This window comes from Furipterus horrens, unplaced genomic scaffold (genome assembly GCF_987537825.1).
Source record: "Furipterus horrens unplaced genomic scaffold, mFurHor1.1.pri manual_scaffold_1, whole genome shotgun sequence".
Taxonomy (NCBI): domain Eukaryota; kingdom Metazoa; phylum Chordata; class Mammalia; order Chiroptera; family Furipteridae; genus Furipterus; species Furipterus horrens.
The window spans coordinates 194,509,681-194,531,813 of NW_028327171.1; the positions used below are offsets into that span (position 1 = coordinate 194,509,681).

Below are 22,133 nucleotides of genomic sequence, written 5' to 3' on the forward strand. Positions count from 1 at the left end.
AACTGAAGCCCAGCCAATCAGCTGCAGCCCTGTGTTTATTGTTCCTGCCCCTCTTCGCTGACTGCAGTTGTTTGGCACACACTTTGTGGCCTTTCTGTAATCTTTGACAGAAAGCGCTTCATTTTTAGGTTTTGATTTGCCTGTGTTGTGGGCTGCACATCTGAGCCAATCTGCAGATCTGTCCATGCGGCTTGTTTGCTGTCCTTAATTGTGCACATTACTGGGGTGCTCACAGCTGTAGTTTGCCTTTCATCCACTTCAGTGATGGCCCAAAGAAAACACAAAACAAATCCAACCAGAGGAAAAGAAGGGGAGAGGGGAACACCAGCGGATGGCCCTGCAATCGGCCCAGAAAAACATCGCCTTATGTTAATAAATTAAAAGCTAGGAAGAGTGTAGGAACTAATGAAGCCTGACATGGATCAGGTGCACTGGAGTGTGTCTGGAGGTTAGATATAATCAGAAAGCTGCACCCACGGAAGGCGTCAGGCCACCGGCCTCAGCCAGAGTCCATCTGTACTGTGTGGAGGCGTTCCCTTTGGCCCCAAACCTAAGCAAAGCAGAGATTTGAAGTTTGGGGAATCGCCAAAGAACAAAACCCCTTTTAGCATGGAATGGCACAAAGAAGACTCTAGGTGCTTCAGGAAAACCAGCGAAAACCATTCTTGCCCTAAGCCCAGAAAGTGGGCAGGAAACCCAGAATCATTCTCCTTTTCTGGGTAAAGTAATTATTCTTCAGCCTTTTGGTCACTGACCTTCAAGAGTTAAAAAAAAAAAAAAAAAAAAAAAGCTAAAGTATCATGGGCATTAGGCCAAGAGATGGGAAAGGCCATTTGAAGAGTCAAAAAACACTTGCCGGCAGTAGGAGTGGGTGTTGAGTGGGGAAACACCTTTTTTTGCAGACTTATGACCAGAGTATTTATTCATCCCAAAGAAGCTTGGGGAAAATTTTAGGGCCATGACTGGTTTCTTTTCGTTTTTTTCTTTCTTTTCTTTCTTACAAGGTATACATGACTACATCCTCCCTCTCCTCCCCAAAAAGCATAACCGAGAGACAGGGTTGGAGCTATGTATTTCTAGACTTTGTTTTATACCTTTACAAACATGTGTGTGCATGTCTAATGCTGTGGTTGGGTTGGGTTGAGGCTTTGTTTTGTTTTGCGTGAATGGTATCATAGCGTTCGCTCTCTTTGGACAACATGCATCTTTTCATTTGACAAAATCTCAAGGATACTTCAGAACACACAGACAGATGTACCCCACCCTTTTTAGCTGTTGGATAGCATCCCATTTCGTGTTTAAGTACTGTAGTTTATTAACTGCTCCCCTACTGGTGAGCATTCAGATTGTGTCTAGATTTTGTTGTTGTTTTTACCATTATAAATAATATGGCAATGAACATTATTGACATCACCTCTCTGTGCACATGTTTCTCTCCAATAGAATTTTTGGGTCAGATGGGCATGCCTGTCTTCATTTTAGTACATGACCCAATGAATGGCTAAAGTTTTCCTTTTAAATGACCCTGTCCCTTTCTGAGAGGGTAACAAAGTAATGGACATCCCCTGTCACGTTTGCACAAGCCACATAATCTCTGTGACTGTCTCCCTTTCTCTAACGTGAAAGAGAAGACTGGATAGTTTTACCCAGAGGGAATTTTAATCCCAGGGACTTTTTCAAAAAAGCTTATACTATGTGGAGAATGTGGGCCTGGCCGTACATGGCAGCCCACCGGAGCGGTGGCAGCTGTGGCCCAGGAGTTAATTCTGCGCCTGGGTTCAGCAGGCAGAGCCCTGTTCTCCATGATTAATGAGTTCCACTTGGCTTCCTCAGAGAGTGCCTGTGCTGTGCCTTGCTGTTATTTATTTATGCTTTCTGCTAAAAAATTCATGTAAAAAACATCCTTTAAGGTCAGTGCACAGTATTGTACTGCAGACTAAAATGTTCCAGCAGCCACAAGTAGGTCTACATGCCAACTGAGACTCTACAATCTTTGGGGTCTTGTGACTAAGGCCCCACACTGACCTTCAGAGGAGCAGACTTTCTGCGCTGAAAGGCAGCATCCAGCTTCCTTCCGAGGAGGCTTGGGGCTAATGTGACCCAAGAAAAGGCACTGGGCTACAAGGCTGTTTTCTAGTGAGAGGTTTATATGTGCAGGCAAAGCTACGAGCCCCGAATGGCTCCAGGGAGGAGTGGCAAATGGAAGAGAAAACAAGGGACCTGTTAGGTTGAAACACCAGTTCTTCCAAGAGCACCACCCTGATTTCTGCCATGCACTAGGACAAAGGGGTTATGAAAATGTTACTTGAACTCGAAGCATAATGGATGGATCCTATGGCCATATATGGTTTTGTGGGCTTTCTATGACCTACCAGAATTCCAGGACTGCTAACTCCTGGACACGAGGCTTTTGTAGATAACTCTGGATGGCTCAGGGGGGAAAAAGCAGCATAAGCCTGAGGTATGTGGGTGAGCTAAGAGACATGTCATCACACACACACACACACACACACACACACAAGCTTTGTTTTGTCTTCTGTGTATAATTGTGCAAAATTGAACCCTTTTAACATCATTAACTAACAAACCCAAAAGCAAAGGCTCTGATCCAGAGCTGGAATGAGAGTATGCCATGTCTTGGCCTTTGACCACAGCAATTTTTCTCAGGCAGCAGGACTTATTAACAGGATGCTTGAACTAGAGTTCTCTGTACCTTGTTAGAGAGCAGCCAGCTCCAGTAATGATGGGAGTACAGAGAAAGCTTTGAGACAGAGGTGGCCTTGACCAGAGTCCTATTCTCAGCCAGCCTGCTGGTTTGAGACTCTATTTTAGTGCAGACTGTTAAAGAACTATTTTGTTCCTCACTGATTCCCTACTGCCACCAAGGAGTTGGGAAAAGGGGTATAAGGACCTCAGGAACCTGTGTAGGCTTCCCCGTCACTTTCTCTACAGCTGGTACTGAGGTAGGAAGACAGTCATTAGAATCCAGGTGGGGGTGATATGGGAGCATCAAAGGAGACCTGGGGGCCTTGACCAGATACAGACCAAGAGTGTGAGCTCAGCAGTGGTGTTCATGAGAAGCCCTGGGCCCACACCATCATCACCGTCTGCTCTAACTCCTGATAGGGCCATCATTGCCCTCCTCTTTCCCCAAGGAGGACCGGTCTCCACCCTCTGCCTTTGTCCCAGACGTTCACCTTCCACCTCTGCCCTCTTCTCTCTTGGTGGCCCCTGTGCCTCCTCTGGCAGTCTTACCCTCTCTTTGCCCTCCCTCCACAAAAGCCTTCTCCCAGAAAAGCATGGATCAGACTCCTTCACACAAAGACATGAGTGCTTATTTCCTCCAACTAGTTGCCATCTTAGAGGAGACCAAACCTAAAGCCAGAGCAATTATTCTATTATGTTCTAATTATTTACAAAAATATACATAATTACATTGGTCATGAGCAAGCTGCTAGGGAAATCACTTCTTGAGTGGATAGAGAGAGGTACCTTTTTGGAACACCCGAAATCTCATCACAAAATCATTCATTTATTCTTGTGTTCAGAAGAGCTGCCCAGTTTCTGAGTATAACCAACTCCCTTGGTGAGATATATGTGTAAGAGAGTTTTCTCAAGAAGCTATAGAATATGACGAGCCATCTTTAAGAAGACATTCTTTTGACATATCTACCTTATGTGATGGAAAACGGCTCTGATTTTTCAAAGACCTAGAGTAAAGAAGAGGTTCCAGAATTGACCTCTGTCTGCATGGCTGGATTTTTCCCTCCTGCACAGTTACAAAGCCTCTCTCCATAGCTAACCTTTCTCTGGCTGCATTTTTCTTATTTTCACACCATTGTTGGGGCTCAGTGGAGCCATTCTGGCCTCTGCTGCTCATCCACCTCCACACTTGAAAGTTTTATTAGGTCATTTCACAGCCTTCTGATTGCAGTTGGTGTTTCCAATCCTTTTTAGTGTTTCCTCCTAGTTACTCAACTAACGATAATAGAAAATAATGGCTAAATTCAAGTTCAGACTCTTCGAATATCTCAAACCAAACGCCCTTTTCCTTACCAGCTTAAACCCATTTGAAAACTCCAAAAAAAAATTTTTTTTCCATGACTTTCCATAGATTTGGCTGTAGCCCAAGAGGTAGAAGCCCATGGTGAAGGGTCTTCTGGTGGAGCTTCTAAACTCAAGCCAAACCCAGTGAGAGGTGAATGGCGTTCAAGTAGATTGATTCTGTGGAGCAGCTTTAGCAAAGTTTGGATTAACATCTGAACTTTCAGCTTTTTATAGCAACTGGGGACAAGCAAATCAAACTAAGGAAATTGAGTGGAGTGGTGGTGGGGGGTGAGGGGCCTCTAGCCAATACTAAATTAAACACATTGAAGGGCCAAGAAATATCTCCTAGCCCTTCATTAGGTCTCACTTATTTTGGTCCCAGTGTTGTATCTCCTGCTGGGGTCAAAGCAGAATGGCTGAGATAATTTTCTGAAGGCTACTCCCATCCAAACAGTCCAGTGATTTAGCTGGTTCAGGGTGTTCAGGAACTTGGAATCAAATTCAGCAGGGGCTCGAAGTGGCTGAGAGCTTTTCCCAAACAAATCATAGTCCCAAAATAACGTGTTGAAAATGTGGCTTGCTCTCAGTTCTACTGCTGATTTGTTCAGTGATTTATTGAGTTTTTCTACCTTCCTTCCTCTTTAAGAGAAGCGATGACACTGGGTACCATTGAAAATGAATGATTTCAATGATTTTCTGTGTGGCGGTCTCTTCAATCCTTACTTTAAAGGGCGCTTGCAGCTTGATGGGTTACGTGGAGGTATTAAGGCTGGCTTTCCATGAGTTTTTCTCAGCCCTGCCTCAGTTACAGCAGAGGCTTAAAACTTGGGGCACAGTTACCGCTTCATCAGTTCCTGCAGTGCCGGCTGGCAGGACTGATTCCTAAGCCTAATAAGCAAGTATTGCAAACATAGAACCTCATGGCTCCCATTTATCTGTCCTTTTCATGGTCTTCTCTTTCCACGCACACCTCAAGATTGATGCCTTCAGGGAGCAGCCACTTCCAGGGGAGGGCAGACCTGGGGCGAAGACTGGGGCAGTGAGGAGTGTGCCACCATGGAGCCATTTTCTGTAGGCGGCACCTTGTCCCCTTCAGCCAGCAGCCCTCCTCAGAGCGCCTTCATCAGAGGGGCCCTCATCACTTTCTCATTTTCTGCCCATGAAGATGATAGAGTTCTAGAGCAGGGAAGACAATCAGTAGTTACGTAGAGAGGAACAGACTCACAAAAGTCAGTGACTTGTCCGGGCAGTGGCAGAACTCAGACAAGAAGTAGGCAGTCTGTTCCCAGGCTAGTGCTCCTAGTCCATGACTCCTCCATGTCCCATGTGGCTTCCCTCTGGTACAGAGTGGATGTCCCTTAGAGTGTCTCTCCTACACATTCTGGATGGCAAACCTGTCCTCAGCATCAACCAAGCCTCTTAAGCCACTGTTCCGAGTTGCCATGGAAGGGACTCTTCAAAAAGAACCAGTGTACGCCAGTGTCCTGAAGTGATCTGTGTGCAAATGACCCAGGGATGGACTGTCATAAATCATTTCTCTAAAAGTAGCCAGTGGTTTGGAGCAAACTTCTCACTCTCCTAGCAATCCTGCGAAGCTCCCTTCACAATGCAGAAAGTACAAAGAACAATGTCAATGCCAATACACACAGTAAACCACAACAGAGCAGAAGTGGTGCATGTGAAGGTCACAATTTTTCTGTAACAGAGAAACAAACTAACCCCAAAGGATCTTAATATACGAGAAAAAGGAAGAAAACAAGGGAGAGAAAAGGGGTGTGTGTGTGTGTGTGTGTGTGTGTGTGGTGGGGGGAGGAGAAAGGACTGTGAGAGAAAGAGTTCTTGTTTGAGACCTAATCACCCTCAGCAGGGAATTTCTATGGTGTTTCCCCTGCAATAGCACGTGTGGCCTTACACTACCAGGCAGCGTTCCAGACTCCTTGGGGGAAAACATCTCCTTAGACCAAGTTTGGTTCTTACCTGGGTATGGCTGTTCACCCTTCCTGCCAGCATTGTGATCTTACTGATAGTGGCACTGGAGAATATTTGACTCTTCTAGGGTGGAGGGAGTTCCTGCAGCAGTCCAGTGGGTATTTAAATAACTCTCGCTCTGAAAAATCAGGATAATGGGAGACAGATGAGACCTTGACTCACTCATCACTGGGAACCTGACCCACCTCTTGATGATGCTAAGAGAAGGGACGCCTGGGGAGACAAGAGGACTTTCAGTCTCAGGTTCAGTGTCAATATGAAAACGACCATGTTTTGTTGAATTGGGTTTTTTTTAAGTAGACTACTCTGCTCACTTGGTTACTCAGACTCTGTTAATAGAATGGGGTAACGGTACTGTGGTGGCAGTTGTAGCGTCCTGCCCACACCCAGAGAACTGGAGTGCAGACCTGGGGAGAAGGGGCTCTGCTCTGGCCCTCACACCAGTACTGAGAGTCAGAATTCAGGCTTCGCGGTCAGTCTAGCCTGAGATTGAACCCATGCAAGGGTCCAAAAGGAAACAGGGTCATGTGAGCACAGAAGTTGGAGGTGGAACTCATGTGGGTGGTAAGATCCCTGTGTGGCCCATTCCACTCCTCGTGCACCTCACAGTCATAACCACGCCCACCCACTTAAACAGAGTCCTGGAAGGGGCTCTCCAAGTTCTTCCTCATTAAAAATTAAAGTTAAAAACAAAGTTCCAAGTCCCTGGTGCCCACATTTTTTTGCTATCTGCCTCACTTCCCAAGCTGGGTCCCCATCCTGTGGCTGTCATTTTTCCTTCCCAGGAAGGTGCTGCCTCCACTCTTCTGCCTTGAGCTCCTAGTTCATCACTTTTCCTCCTCTGAACCCTTGCGTTCTCTTTGCTAGAACTACAGGAACCCAGTGGCAGAACCACACTTCTTTTTGTCAGCACTCTGAGGAAACAGGCTGTTTACCTACCTGGCTCAACAGAAGAGGAAGGTGGCCCGTGAAGGGCAAAGAGGATTTTGAGAAAGAAAGCTCTTAATCAACCATAGATATCAAGAATATTAGCAAAAGGACTCGAGAAAATTGCTATCAAGTTAAATTGCTTTTTGTACAAATGTTCCCTTTATTTGGGTTTTCCCCAGTGTGCCATTCTTTCTTTAAGGCTTGGTGAGCAGATGTGCTTTTGAAAATTTTGATTAACTTATCCTTTTTTGGACCCCTTCTCACTCACCCAAACTGCTGGAAGCGGTCAAAAGCCAAGTTAAACCTCTAATGTATTCTTCTTCGCCTTAAGTAGGCTTTGGTTCTCCAGCTGCAGAAATACCAGTCACATCTAGGCAATCAATTTCATAGACCAATTTTATTGGTTCAATTTCTTAGAAATGGACTGATTAATTTTTAGGACGACATGTCATCCAGTCCTCTGCCTCCAGAGACAAGAGGCTATGATCTCTTGGGACAAAATGTCCTCATAGTCATTACCACCCTCTTAGCCTTTTTTCTGTAAGATTCGTGCCACATCCACCCCTTTCCAGCCCATCATCAATAGTGTCCTCAGAGTTCTTCCCTGAGGCCATGAGATGGAATAAGATGGCAGTCTGGCCTCCAAGAATTCGTCATATCCTTGGCAAAGACCAAATACCTTAAAGCAAGAACAGGATTTGGCCCAAACTCACTGGCACAAGCCCCACAATTTTTGTTCTAGGCTGATTCATACAGTCTTACCCAGTGTTCTACATCTTTTAACCATGAAGGTGTTAAGATCTATGAGCTTGCCATCAAAGCAATTAATTGTTGGAAATGCAATGGCTTTCTTCCACAGTTCTTTTTTTTTTTTTTAATACGGTTAAAAATAAAAATCTCCAGGTTGACTTTCACAAGCTTGATTTGATCCCTATGACAGACACCACCTGTCTTTTGTTGATTCACATTCACATCTTTGTTCCAAGGAAACAGGCTGCAATGTAGGAGCCTAGAGAACAATGCAGGGGATGGGCACTGAGGTGGGGAAGCTGGCCTGGCCAGCGGGTGCCAGTTGGTGTGCTATAAACATGCCAGCAGCAGGCTGGATTTATGGCAGATCGGTGCCACATGGTGTCAATTCTTCTAAGTGGGGCCTTGGCACGTTGTTTTGTGCATGCCTTCCTAGAGACCAAGAGGATGAGAATGTGCTTTAGCACTTAGGCCAGGAATGAGGAGGCCTTCTAACATGATCACAACCACTACCTCCAGAAGACTGAATATTATGTGTGGCCATGATGGATCGATCCTCAGTTCAGGTCATGGTCAAGTGGATCTTCCCTGAGATGTTGTGCTGATGAGGGAGGAATTCAGGCTGGTCTGAAGTTCTTTTTTCCTTTTTGTTTGATACTTTATCTGTTCGCAATTTGGGTTTTGGTTAAGCCTTGATTTTTTGGATATCAACTTATAGTGCTGACTTCAAGGTTATCTACCTGACTTTGGGTTGAATAAAACTCCCTCATACATTCAGTTGGTGCCATTTTGCTGACAGCCAGGACAAGTATAATTAAGTTGTGAGATTGAAAGAAATGATAAGAACCTCCTCATCACCACATATTTGATTCTCTTTTTTAATATTTTACCATTTTAAACAGGTAATTTTTATTGGCTCTCATTTCTATAACATGGACAGCATAGTGAATAGAGAGACCTGTATTATACCCCACACCAAAAAATTATCATAAAAAGAAAAGAAAAAAGGAGTGATAATACTGCAGAAAATTCAGAGTAAATTAACTTAGCTCTATTCAAGCCTGGGCTAGTCATATTGGATGCCCATGTTTGATCTTTTCTAAACTGAAGAAAGCCAATAGGAAAAATAGACAGGGAAGGCAAGATGAGAGATATTAACACAGATATGTGAGGGTGAATAGGCATTAGGACATTCTTTCCAATTCTATATCTACATTAAAATACATAACAATGAAATGTGACGTCCTTAAATTACCATACGTTTATTTGAAATCCAGAAGAAAAGGACTCTTGTACTTAGACATATGCATATAAGGAGGGGCAGCATGTTATACTAAATGAACATCACAGTAATGGCAACTGAGTGTGGGCATATGATGTCGTCGAAGTTGCCTTAGACAGTCATTATAAAGACACAGGTGAGAACTTATGTGGCACTGAAGACCTTTCTTATTGTTTCCATGCTTCTGGTTACTGGAAGTAAAGACAAATCATGTGAAGGAAAAAGGCTCAGTAATATACCCAGTAAGTGATCTAGAAGCAGATATGATGCTTTACTGCCCACCATCCTGGGGAGTCATTCTCAGAAAGGCTGTCTTCTGCCTTTTAGCCATGGCGGTAGAACTTATAATAACTTGATTTTCCCATTTTCTTTTTCATTGTAGTGGACATCCCAGAAATACATGGGAGAGAGGACTCTGAAGATGAAATTGATGGTGAGTATGGCTATGATTTAGCAGATAATCATGAAATTCAAGTTTGGTTATAAAGATGTCAACAACAACAAAAAAAAAAAACTGCCCAGGTTATTAGAAGGGTATTATAAGGCTAGAAACCACCAATTGCTCTGTCAAGGTCAAATTTAGAATTTAGAAAGTTTATTGAGTTCCCTCTGCCTAATCTGAAACAGGTCCCCTACTTCAGGCCACTTTCAACACTGATGGACTTCAAATCTGGATAAACCCTTTAGAAGTGAAAGCCAGGCTCCTCTACACAAGTCACGGCTCAAACCCATTAACCTCCTTCCAAAAAGGGCCTGAGTGAGTGCGTGTCAACGTGAATTTTCCCCCAGGCCTGCTGCGGTTTCCAGACCCCTGGCTTGCAGCCACCCTTCTCACTATCCAGGACTCCAAGTTGGGACTTGTAAGATTTATGTTTCTTTTTCACACTGCCCATCTCACATTTTCCTATTTATTCCAAGCTCTATTTTCCCCCTTCAAACATACATACTTCAAGAGGCTGAAGCACGAGTCTTGACTGGAGGGCCACTGAGCAACCGTGTAGATGTAATTTCTTCCCTCAGCCCAGAGCAGCCCAGGTCTCCCGGGGCTTCTCTGAGTGCCAGAGTTGATCTCTGAGAGAGATCACTAAGGTTCGCCTCAAAGAACAGCTCTAGACCAAGATTGATGCATTTAAGAAGAGCAGTTTATAGAGCAGCTGCTTTTAACCTGACCTTAATCAAACACTTCAAGTGTAGTTATAGAAACAGAGTGACTAATCCAAACAGCACCTTGTTAACTGAATGCAGACTCTCCCTGCAAAACCTAGTCTAACACTCCTTTTATGGACAAAGCTGCGCAACTGGCCTCTGCAGAGAGGCTGCAGCGGATTAGCAGCAGAAGCACGGTGACGGGGGAGAGAAGGAAAGGCAGAAGGAGGCAGGCAGCCTGGATCCAAGTCCTAGAGTAACTGCTTGCTAACTCTGAGACCTCGAATGCGTTACCTAGACATCTAATTTCTTCTTCTTTTTTTTTTTTTTTTTGTCACCTAATTTCTTAAAACCTCAGTTTCCTCATATATTAATATCACCTTCCTTTCTTCATGGAATTATTAGGAAATCCCACAAAATGAGTCATGGAGTAGGCATGCCTTGGCCACACTGTAAAAATATATTAGTTTGCTTGGGCTGCCTAACAAAGTACCACAAACTGAGTGGCTTAAACAACAGAAATTATTTCTCACCATTCTGGAGGCTGGAAATCCAAGGTCAAGGTGTCAACAGGGTTGCTTTTCTCTGAAGGTTGTGAGGGCAAAATCTGTTATAAGCCTTTCATTTGGCTTGTAGATGGCCGCCTCTATATCCACATGGCATTCTGCCATCTGTGTCATCTCCAAATTTCCCCTTTTTATAAGAACACCAGTCATACTGAATGAGGGCCTACCCTGTTTTAATTTGAGTACCTCCATAAAACTCCTATCTCCAAATAAGGTAACATTCTGAGGTTCTGGGTTTATGACTTCAACATACGAATCTGGGGAAGGTACATGATTCAACCCATTAGTGAAGTAAGAGGTGTGTCAAGTGCGGTTTGGTGTCTCCAAAAAGCCTGCTGCTTGGATGGCCAGGAATGCTAAATTGAGAAACTTCATGGGAAAATAGTCTCAGCCTGTCCTTTGACTTAACTCAAAGTGGTTGGAAGTAAGGGACAAGGAGGCAAAGAAAGAAGGGTGTCCAGACAGAGGGCCATCCCAGGTTCTCCAAAGATGGCCTGAAAGTTGTGTTATGTGTTTTCTTAACACAGGTCAAATTATTTAAGTATCAAGTACTTAGACTATACAGTAGTCCCTCTCTATATCATGGTTCACTGTATCGCGAGATTTTTTTAAATATTATATTTAATTATTTATCATGGATTTTTGGCTATATCGCAGGATTTTGCGGTACTATATATGTATGTTGTTAAAGATATGTAGGTTTAAGAGTGTAGAATATGTTTAAGAACATAAGTAGTGTTTATAAAATTGTGGGAAAGGTTAGTAAGGGAGTAGGAAAGGTTAATAAGGGACTGGGAACGGTTTATAAGTGTGTGGGGAGGGTTTATAAACCCTTAAAATATATATAAATACTAAAATAAATGTAAGGTTCCTACTTCGTGGATTTTCACCTATCACACGGGTGTCTAGAATGTAATACCCATGATAAGTGAGGGAATACTGTACTTACTATGTGCTGGACACCGAGCATTTTATAAATATTCATTTAATTCTCCTAACAATCCAATAAGGTAGATTTTATTAGTAACCCCATTTACAGATGAGAGAACTGAGGCAAAGAGAAGTTAAGCAAATTGCCCAAAGTTACACAGCTAGAATGCGGCAGGGCTGGGCTTCGAAGCCTAGCAATGTAGGTTCCAGCTTCCTATCTGGGCTCTGAAGAACCTCTGAACTGGGTTGGGGAGGCTCCATTATTTCACCCTGAAGGAAGACTTGCCTGCAATCTGTCATGTGCTTTATGTCACAGATGAGTACGAAGTGGACTGGAACAACTCTTCTTCCTCAACCTCGGGGTCCAGTGGCCCTTCAACCAACAAAGAAAAGAGCTGGCTCTACACACTGGATCCCATCCTCATTACCATCATCGCCATGAGCTCGCTGGGCGTCCTCCTGGGGGCCACGTGTGCAGGGCTCCTGCTCTACTGCACCTGTTCCTACTCTGGCCTGAGCCCCCGCAGCTGCACCACGCTGGAGAACTACAACTTCGAGCTCTACGACGGCCTCAAGCACAAGGTCAAGATGAACCACCAGAAGTGCTGCTCAGAGGCATGACGGATTGCACCAGAATCACACTTGACGGTTCATTCCAGCAAGAGGGGCTAATGAAGATTACAGTTTTTTTTTCCTTTGGAAACTGAATGCCATAATCTTGATCAAACTGATCCAGAATACCGAAGGTCCGGACAGGACAGACAGGCAAGTCTAGGGAGAGTGAAGATGCAGCCGCGCCGGGGGTTATAATCACCTAGCACCGCGGTGGCCGAGTCATTGCTGGGACAAAGATGGGAGCTCATCTCTTTGGGGGTCACAGTTCTATTTTGTTTGTGAATTTGTTATTATTATTATATTTTATTTCTTTTGTATGTGAGCAACTCAAAGAGGCAGAAGAGAATGACTTTTCCAGTATAGAAGCAGAGAGGTGATCATTATCCTCTGCTTTCTCTTTCTAATTAACATTTGAAAAGCAGAGTCTTTTCAGACTTTCCATCTTTAAGAAAAAAGCTCAAAACAAAAAAACAAAAACAAAAACAAAAAAAACCTGACCAGCTTATCCCGTCTTCTGGCCCTCTCATGACTTACGGGATTTGCTGTGGCGTAGACTCTGCCAGCCAACCCTGCAAGCTGCCGTTTCCAGTCCTAGCATTTAAGTAGGATGTTGTTGCCTTTAACTTTTTTTATCCAGGGGAAAATTGCCATTTTAGGGTCAGCATGAACAGGTCTTTCTTATATGTGATGTAAAACAAACCAGAGAGGAAACTTCACACGTCAAAATCCATAGAAAGCACCTCCTTGTTAGAAGTGGACAAGCCTTAACTTGCTTTGTGAATAGGAGCCATTCAGACCAGAATTTATGGCTGTGAGGCTACTTCATAGGGCCTCTGCTGGTAGTTTTGCTTTTTCTTTTCCCCCCTCCTTGTTCTTCTAAAATATGTACATACACACATGCACACACACACACATACACATGTACACATACACATTGTCTGATATTCTCAAAGATGGGGTGGGGAAATACAGGCTGTTGGTATGTTTTCTCTGTCGGTGCGATGTCACTGTGCCCTGCATAGGAAGGAGAGCAGTGGAGAGGGAAGAAAAAGTCCTACCACTGTGATCACGTGATGGCAAAGGCTGAGCAGACAGTACAGGCGTTTTGATAAGTTAGTCTCTCCAATAGGCTAGTAAACATTGATTTCTCCTTAGGATTTACAGCCACCATGTCAGCCTTTCAGGAGAGTCAGAGCTAGGATGTGTGCAAATCAAGCCAGAGGTCTGCAAGCTCTGTGAACCAAAACATAACAACTCTACTTGAACCCCATAGAGACCAATATTCTTACACACACACGCAAATGCCAGTTTATGTGTTTTTTATTAAGTGCCTTGAAAAAGTGAAGAAAAATGTATTTTCCCTCTATGTCGAAATCGGTGAACATCATACAAGTTAAGGCATTCCTCCTTCCCTAACCCCAATGGCTCCACTCCCAGTCCCCCCACCTCACCGCTGATCCTACTATGGAATGAGCCCTGCTACCCAAGTGGTAGTCATAGCCCTAGATGACTCTCAACTACTCCAGAAGGGGAGGCATAGGAATAGAATGAAACTGTATGAAGGGTAAGGTTGTCCGCATCAAGGTCCAAATCTGATTTTGTAATAATGCCTAAGGATTGCCTGTGTGCTGGAAATATATTTGAAACCCAACCAGTGTGCCCAGCCTATTGCATATCAGTGGTAAACTGTCCGACCATTTTTGCTGCGACCATTTTTGCTGCTATGGTCACCCACGATTTCATTTGTCTCATACCCAGGTGAAAGGGCAAGGGTGAATGGGGCTGGCAGTTTCCTTTAAATGTTAACTTATGGAAATGCTAGTTCAAATGGTAATGTCACAGTGTTTTGTATGCAGAGAGGGAGAGTTCCTACCCACAGCTATTTATTCATATGTGTATGTGTCTTTGCCGCCTTTGAGTTCTCTGTATCTACTGTGTATGTGAATGGTCACGTGGGACTCAGTGTTGTTGTTGTGACTTTGACTTTGACCTAGGGCCTGAGTTAACTGCTGATCTCGTTGGCACAGTGGTAGTTAGAGGTGAAAAGTAAAGCTGTCAAGCTCAAGGATACCCCCTGAGCTGGGCATACAGCAGAAGCAAGTTTTTAATTAGTCTACCCTCCTCTTTGCCTTCCCACGTAGCTCAGTGTTCAGGAAGCTAACAAGTCCTAGGGATTTCCAGAAGTAGCCTGCAGAAGAAGAGAAGTTCAAAAGCCTACTCTGGGTGTCTGGCCGTCTCATGCCCAGCGGGCCATTTTACAGTTCCCCAAAGACCAGCCCTGTCTCCAGCCTGCAGTTCACCTCTAAGTTATGTACAGCTCAACCTGCATCCCTCTGTAGCCACATTCACCATGGGCCCTGAATGCTGAATGAAAGCAGGCTGCCCAGGGCTACATGTAGATACCTCACTAGCGCTGGAGGCTGGGCTCTTGTGAGACAGAAAGACAGTGAGGCCCAATTTTATAACTTGGCCAGGGGGCGCCCTGGTGCATTTGTTGTCTCCATCTGCAGGTAGACTGGCTGGCCCATCTCCTTAAGTCATTCCCTTTGGGAAACCCAACTCACAGTATTGATCTCCTTTTTTGCCTTGTACTTAATGACATATTACCTCCACGCTCTCCCAGACTAGATGGTCAACAGGGCCACAGGGTTGCTTTCTCTCTTAGGTGGGAATGAGGAGTTAACAGGGATAAGGGTCCAAGGAATGGGCACGGATGGCAAGAAAACAAGGGAAAAAGTTAAACCATCATACAGAAGGTTAACTATTCCAGGGTTTGCAGTTAAAGGTATTCGACCATTCGCTGGCTGACCCAGATCACGGGAACTTGAGAGCTTTTACTGTGATTCTTCAATGTAAAAAATAAACAAACAACAATGTCAAACTGTGTTTATATGATTTGTATAAAGCCTTTTTAAGATTACTATTTAAATAAACATTATACCAGAGATATTTTGTTGCATGCTTTTTTTATTGGAGACAAAGGAGACGTGGGGTGAGCAAATCATCACAGTTTGCCCAAGACTTCCATGAAAGTCCTATGTCCCCAAAACCCCTCAGTCTCACCCTCTTGGGACAATGGTTCTCAACACTTTCATGTGGGATTAATAGGTTAATTGTCTGCCTGGCTTTTTTATAAAGTGAAAATATGATGGAGATGGGTAATGGGCTACCAAGCCATAGGGCTATTTTAACTCAAAGATTTGCCTGGCAGATTTCCAAGACTGTGATCTCTACAAATATACCTCTTGACAGTTGATCAGGGAGGGCGTCTCTGTGCAGGTGATATTTAAGCTAAAACCTGGAGAGATGAGGAGTCAGCTAAGCAAAGTGTCTGGGAAAAACTTTTCGTGTTGAAGGAACAGCACACAGAGACGCTACTGGGGGATGAGTCTGCTGTGCTCCTGGGAACACAAGCATGGAAAGCAGGATCAGCAGGGGGTAACAGGGCCAGAAGAGGCTGGAGGCCAGGTAAGATCCTTCACAGCCAGTAGGGAGGTGCTGTCGAATCTGCATCACTCTTTGGCCTTCCTTAATTTATGGAAAGTACAGCTCCTCCACTCCCCATCCCCATTCCTCACTGGCCGGTAAGGTCACCAGACTCATATTCCTGCAACTTCCTTCTCTGCCCTTGCTGTGATCTTTATATTATGTGTCTGCTGAGACAGCCGCTTCTATTGTATTACTGACCCAAGCAACAATAACAGAGGTTAAAATGAAAAGCAAATTCCATTTTCCTTTAGTTGAGCTTTTGGGTATTTTAAAAGCCCTAATAAACTAATAATATCTCCTGGTCTCTAGCCATCTAGTGTTTATATAAGTTTTTTTTTTTTCTTTCTTATCTGTGTCCTTCTGGAAATGTTTATACAATCCTCAGGGGAGGCAGTGAAATGAAGTTGGAACAGGCCCATCCTTGAGGGAAATGGGACCCATCTGGATGCGGAGGCACCTTTGCCCCCGCAACGCTGGTGGTGGTAGAGCACGGGAGAGGAGCCTGAAGGAGAAACGGAAAGATGACTGTTCCAGATCTCACAAACTTCAGCCTCTAATCCCAGGCTGAGCTACACCTGGGGGAATATTTCCCGGGGGGGAGTAGGGTGTGAGATGAGGGGGTGATGACCAGAGCATGAAATGCTACCTATGCAGGTTCTCAGGGCTTCCTTCTGTCCAGCCTTGGGCTTCACAGTAACTTGAATGCCCATTCCAATCAGCCAAAGGAGAGGGGTCCTAAGAACCCTGAGGACTGAGACAGAAGCACACGTGCCCCTGAATTCCCACCTCGTCAAATTCCCATGCCACCCAGCCAATGCTGGTCCTCTTCAGTCCTTCCTTTCCTCAGTGACCCAGAGGAGAAAGGACCTCCCGGAGGAAGAACATGCCTTCTATGTTCCCCCTGAACACGGGAGTGAGAGACCACCAAGGAGCCCTGAGCCAAGTTATTTCTTCAGCTTACCCAGAGGATGACACCCGTCTCCTCTCTGTCCCCTGCCAGAAACCCCCACAGGACAACTGTGCGTGGGAAAGAGAGCACCCAGTGGAGGACTCGTGCTCACCTAGCAGAAGTGGTCTGAGCCTTTCCTCCACCCACCTCCTGCCCGATGGCCCCAGGTTAGTGGGGCCCTTGTCTCCACAGAAGATCCAGCCTGCACAGGCTCAGACACGGTGTTTCAATGCCCCGACCCAAGAGCCTGCCAGGTGTTGTGCACACAGCGGCAGGTGTGCAGCACAGCCCTTCACCAGCACAGAAGTAAAACCTCTGGGCCAGGGACTTGGGGTCTGAGAACTTGGGGTGTTTCGCTCTGGGCTCCTCACCAAACCAGCGGGCCTGGAGAGCTGCGGTTGGGTATGAACCGTCCTCTGTCCCAATTCAAACAGCCTCCCTTGGAAACTAGTGCCCTTTGCAAAGTGCAGGCTGCAGCCTCTACAGCCTCCCCACCCCACCCCAGGCCTCGGATCATCAGCTGAGCCAGGTTGCCGCGGCTTGGAGCGCAGCTCCACTAATAAATCTCCATCGTGAAGCCCTGACAGCCTCCACTGGGAATTGAAGCGCAGCCTTCCGGAGCACCCGCTGGCTGCCCCGCTGCACTGCCAAGCCGCACACATAGCTGCCCTGGCTGGGCTGCACTCCAGAGCCATGGCAGGTGGCCCCTCTGAATTTGCTTTCTTCCTTCACTTTTTTCTCCCCCGACCCCTTCCTCTCACCTCTTCTTGAGCATTCACACTTGTATTCCCAGCCAATTCTTTTTAAACCTTGTGGGACTTCAAAGAACACTTTAGAAGGCTATGAAAGCCACCAATGCTCCTCTGCCCTTGAACCTGGACATTCTGAGGAGGTGGGAGAGCCCTGGTCCCGGAGGTTGGGAGACCAGGACTCTCAGTTCTGCCTTAATTCTGTGACCTTGGGAAGGTCATGCACATCTTGGCTTTCCCATCTCTAAAGTGGACATTTGGGCTAAATTATTTTTGAGCCCTGAGCTCTGACAGCCAAGCAGATAGCATAGTTCTGTTTAGTTGTGTGAATCCATATTGTACATGCAGGGAGGGTAAAGCTCTGCAGACGCGCCTGTTCCCAAGTTCTCTCAGTCTTCCTTTTGTGAAGAAGCCAGGAGCACATCTTTAGGCCTGATTCTATTGTGGTGCTGGCCCAAATCCAAGCTAGCTCTCATTCAACAGAATTGCTCTTTTTCCCAGAGCCCTTCACTTCTATTTACATAGATATTGATATGCTTACTTGTCTATCTCCCACTAGCTCTTGAGAGAAGAACTTATGCATGTATTCATTCATATAATCAATGTATTTTATATTAAGTGTCTACTATGTGTCTGGCTAGATACTAGGAGACAATAAGCATAACAGAAATGGTCCCTGCCTTCAGGGAGCTTACACTCTAGGGACAAAGATGTTGGTGAATCAAATAACCACACAACTCTCTCAGAATCATCATGGCAGGAGGTATAAAGTGAAGTGTAGAGACCTGCGAGTGTGGGGGAGGGTCGGGGAAGCCACCCCTGAGTACCATGTCCAATGGGAGCTGAAATCTCAGGGTGAGTCAGATGACTGGGACAGGCAGGAGGGAGAGCATGTCAAACAGAAGGGACAGTATGTGCAAAGATCAGAGGTGGAGGGAAACCTGGCTGGAGTAAAATGGGGTGGGGGGTAAGGAGAAGCATCTCATTCACCACCATATGGGGACGCCCAACTCATACCTGGCATTTACTAGGCAAGCACAACAAACATTTGTTGAATGAATGAATGAATGAGTGACTTGTCTTAATTCCCCTTTCTGACAGGGATCAAGCTGCCCTGTTTGTACAGGCCAAAATGTAAGTGTGTTAGTTCTTCCTAATTGCTACCTGTGCTTCACTGTAGTGGGAAACATGGAAGTTTCCTAGAGTCTGAACTGAGAAGTTATATCCACAAGTTCCAACATGGAGATGGGTATTATTCATTTCTGAGTAAAATAATAATTTTATGACAAATGATATATGACAATTTAGGGTAAATATATTCAGATAAAAACGCTGTTGAAAGTTGGAGGGTTGCCAGATTTACCAAATAGAAGTATCCTATGCAGCCACTGTGGAAAAGAATATGGTGGGTCCTCAAAATGTTAAACACAGAATTACCATTGATTCAGCAGTTTCCCTTCTAGATACACATACCTAGAAGAATTGAAAGCAGGGAGTCAAACAGATACTTGTGCATCAACATTCATAGCAGTGTTATTCACATTAGCCAAAAAGTGGAAACAGTATAAATATCCATCAATAGATAAATGTGGTTATGCACAGACAATGGAATATTATTCAGCCTTAAAAAGGAATGATATTCTGATACATGTTAAATCAGAGGTGATCTTTCAAAACATCCTGCTAAGTGAACTAACCCAAAAGCAAAGACATATATTACTATATATGACTTCATTGATTCAAAGAGACATAAAGCAGATTAGAGGTTGCCAAGGATTGGGGGTGGGAGGAGGAATAGGGAGCCATTATTTAATGGGTACAGAATTTGGGATGATGAAAAAGTTCTGGAAATTGATAGTGGTGATGGCTGCACAACATTGTGAATGAACTTAATCCCACTGATTATACACTTAAAAATGGTTAAAATGGTAAATGTGTATTTTACTACAATTTTAAAGAGAATTTTGAAAATTTTTAAGCATCTTGCCTTAAGAGAAAAATCCCATGTAATATTTGGGACATAGCTAAACTTTAAATTTATTTATTGTTTATCTGAAATTGAAATTTAACTGAGTATCCTATATTTTATCTGGCAACCCTAAATGAAGGGCAGACTTCATCATGAGTTTCTTAGAACTTTTCCAGGATTCAGGGACCATCCTTTTAAATCCAAAAATTAGTGTTTTGGGTCTGATAAAAATGAATGTAGGAAACAGATGCAGAAAATCAGATGGGTGCCTGCCTAATTATAGACTCAACCCTAGACAGAGACCACGAACTGACTCCCTCAGTCCTCGCTCTCTCTATCAGGGAAGAGTCAGAGATTAGAAATCTTGGTTGGGTTTCCCATCTGTTGTTTAATCATCACGATCCACAAATGCAGTAAAAGCTGATTATAGACCCCTTCTTATGACTGACCACGTGGCTAGAATTACAGTTGCAGATGGCGACGCTCATGCATATGAGTCAGACGATAGCCTTGTCCCCCGCCATCAACGCATCTTCACACCAGAGTTGGTAAGAACCCATGGGGTGCCCAGATGCCTAATTGTACCACCATTTACACCCATGTCTTCTCAATGAAAGAAACTGTCTGCACAGCTCATCATACAGCAAGAAACAACAGGTGCAAAAGGCAAAGGCCACTTTCGAACTATTTGGACCAAAGAATATGGTTCAGTGTAACAAGGGCGCCCACAGACTTGGCACGCCTGCGCTAATCTGCCTGCATGATGAGCCTGGAAACAGACCACAGCCAAGGAGTCTATGGCTGCTGCTTCAGGTGGTCCCACCTAATCCTCCCCTCGACTGAGACAAAAGGCAGCTGGGGAGGGCACTGCATGAAGAGATGGGTCGTGTCCAACTCATTTTTACTAGGTGCTGACAAGTCACCACGCAAGTCTGAAAATGAGTAGCACAGCAAAAACACACGGGTCACAATGCACCGGTGAATGATTACCAGAGGAGAAATTCATTACAGGCTGCCCTCAGCTCCCATCACATAAGGAAGTATTACATTAACAAGAAGGAAGGTCCCTACGGTCCCCTCCTCAACACAGCCCCCACTGCTACTGCCTGCCACCCCAGTATTTCAATTTGTGTTGCATGGTGGGAGCAAAGCCCAAAGGCGGGGGAAGTTAATTCAGCTACACTAATCAAAAAAAGGGTCACAGTGGCAGCCAGCACCAATTGAAACAGATTGAATCTGCATTCTCCATGAAGTTCCTTCTGTCCAGCCTGCACCAGCTATGGGCCCTGTAGTCTAGCACCCACCTATGGCATTAAAACAGGGAGAGTCTTCTTTAGCTGTCTCTGTCATGTGCTTTCCATCCTGGGTACATGTGTTTCCCCATCGCTGTACCTGGCTCTCGTCCCTGTTGGTCCCCAGGTTAAGCCTGGATTTCTAACCTTTCCTGACATAGACATAAGCAGATGTAGAACCCAGAAGGTACCAGCATAGGACCTGTGCTGGAGACCGTGGAACAACCAGGATGAGTAAGACACCCTGGATTTGGAGCTGCTCTGGACCAGCAAGGTCCGGGGAGATGGGAACAGAAAGTCTCACTTTGTGGCAGCCCAGGAGGACGTTATAGATCAAGTGGCCTTCAAGTTCTTGCTATTTAGTATCACATTCAGTCACTGCCTCATTCCCTTTTATAATCTCTCTTCTCCAATTACCACTTCCCACATTATACAATCACAGGCCCCAAATGGAAGGGTAGCAGAGAGTCAACAGTACACAGACAGATGGGTCAATAGTTCTTCCTTAATGGGATTTCTGCTCCTTCAAGCTGCCATTCACATGCAGTGGGGCCGGCCAGCCGAATCAGCTTTTAAAGTCAAATGCACAGCCAGGCCCAGGACAGGAGGGCTCTACCTGGCAGGGGATCTCCCCAGGTGCCTTCCTCTGGAGACTAGAAAGATTGGTACTTCGGCCTCGCCCCTGCGCTCAGCATCTCACCCCTGAGAGGTCTTGGTCGACTTGCTATTGCAAATATCAACCTAAAGTGGATGAGAAAACCCCAGCTCTTTTGGAAGCCACTGCGATGTTAAATGTGAAACCTCCTGGCAGCCTGCTGGGCTGAAAACTGCCATATCGTCACGCGGCCTTCTCTGGACTCAAGGAAAAGAGTGTGCGCCTCTCCGAGAGGAACACCATGGAGACATCTCAGCCTTCCCAGCACTGGAAAAACCTTCAAAACTGTTCGATTTGTCTAAGCCCCATCCATCTTTAATGTCAGAGTCTACATTTTCTCCTCTCCTTTTTTAAAGCAGCCAAAAAAGAAAATGTCACCACATTTGGGGCTGATTCAAAAGCCAGGCTTAGACGGATGTTCTATTTCATGCTCCCAGCCCCAGTATTTTTATCTCCCATGGAGTCTTCAGGGGCTGTACCTTCACCACCCCCATCCCTGTGTTCATCTGGCATCTTTATGGCTCCTTTCTGCTGTATGTTCCTCAATTGCCTCAGAACTCACAAAACTCCCTGGTGACGGCAGCCAGGCTAGGAGGACATCGGGGTGAATTTTACTGGAGGGGAGAGAGATTGCCAGGTGAGGCTGCTGCCACCCCCATGGCTTGAGCAGCTGATGCAAGTTAAAAGCTGTGCTGCCTTTTAGAAACCATATTCCCCAAATTTGTCCCAACCCATGGCAGGGTGGCTGGGAATGGTGGATAACCAACTCTCCCCT

General features: G+C 45.1%; 1 protein-coding gene across 2 annotated transcripts in view; it reads left to right on the forward strand.

Moving 5' to 3' along the window:
- Positions 1-14,268, forward strand: part of NRP2 (neuropilin 2) — a 120,836-nt gene extending 106,568 nt beyond the window's left edge. For both annotated transcript variants that reach the window (XM_090282868.1, XM_090282871.1), the window contains exons 16-17: positions 9,381-9,431; positions 11,957-14,268. In XM_090282868.1, coding sequence (XP_090138994.1) covers positions 9,381-9,431; positions 11,957-12,261 — 356 coding nt within the window. In that variant the 3' untranslated portion in view covers positions 12,262-14,268. The remainder of the gene's footprint in view (positions 1-9,380; positions 9,432-11,956) is intronic.
- The last annotated feature ends 7,865 nt before the right edge of the window (positions 14,269-22,133 follow it).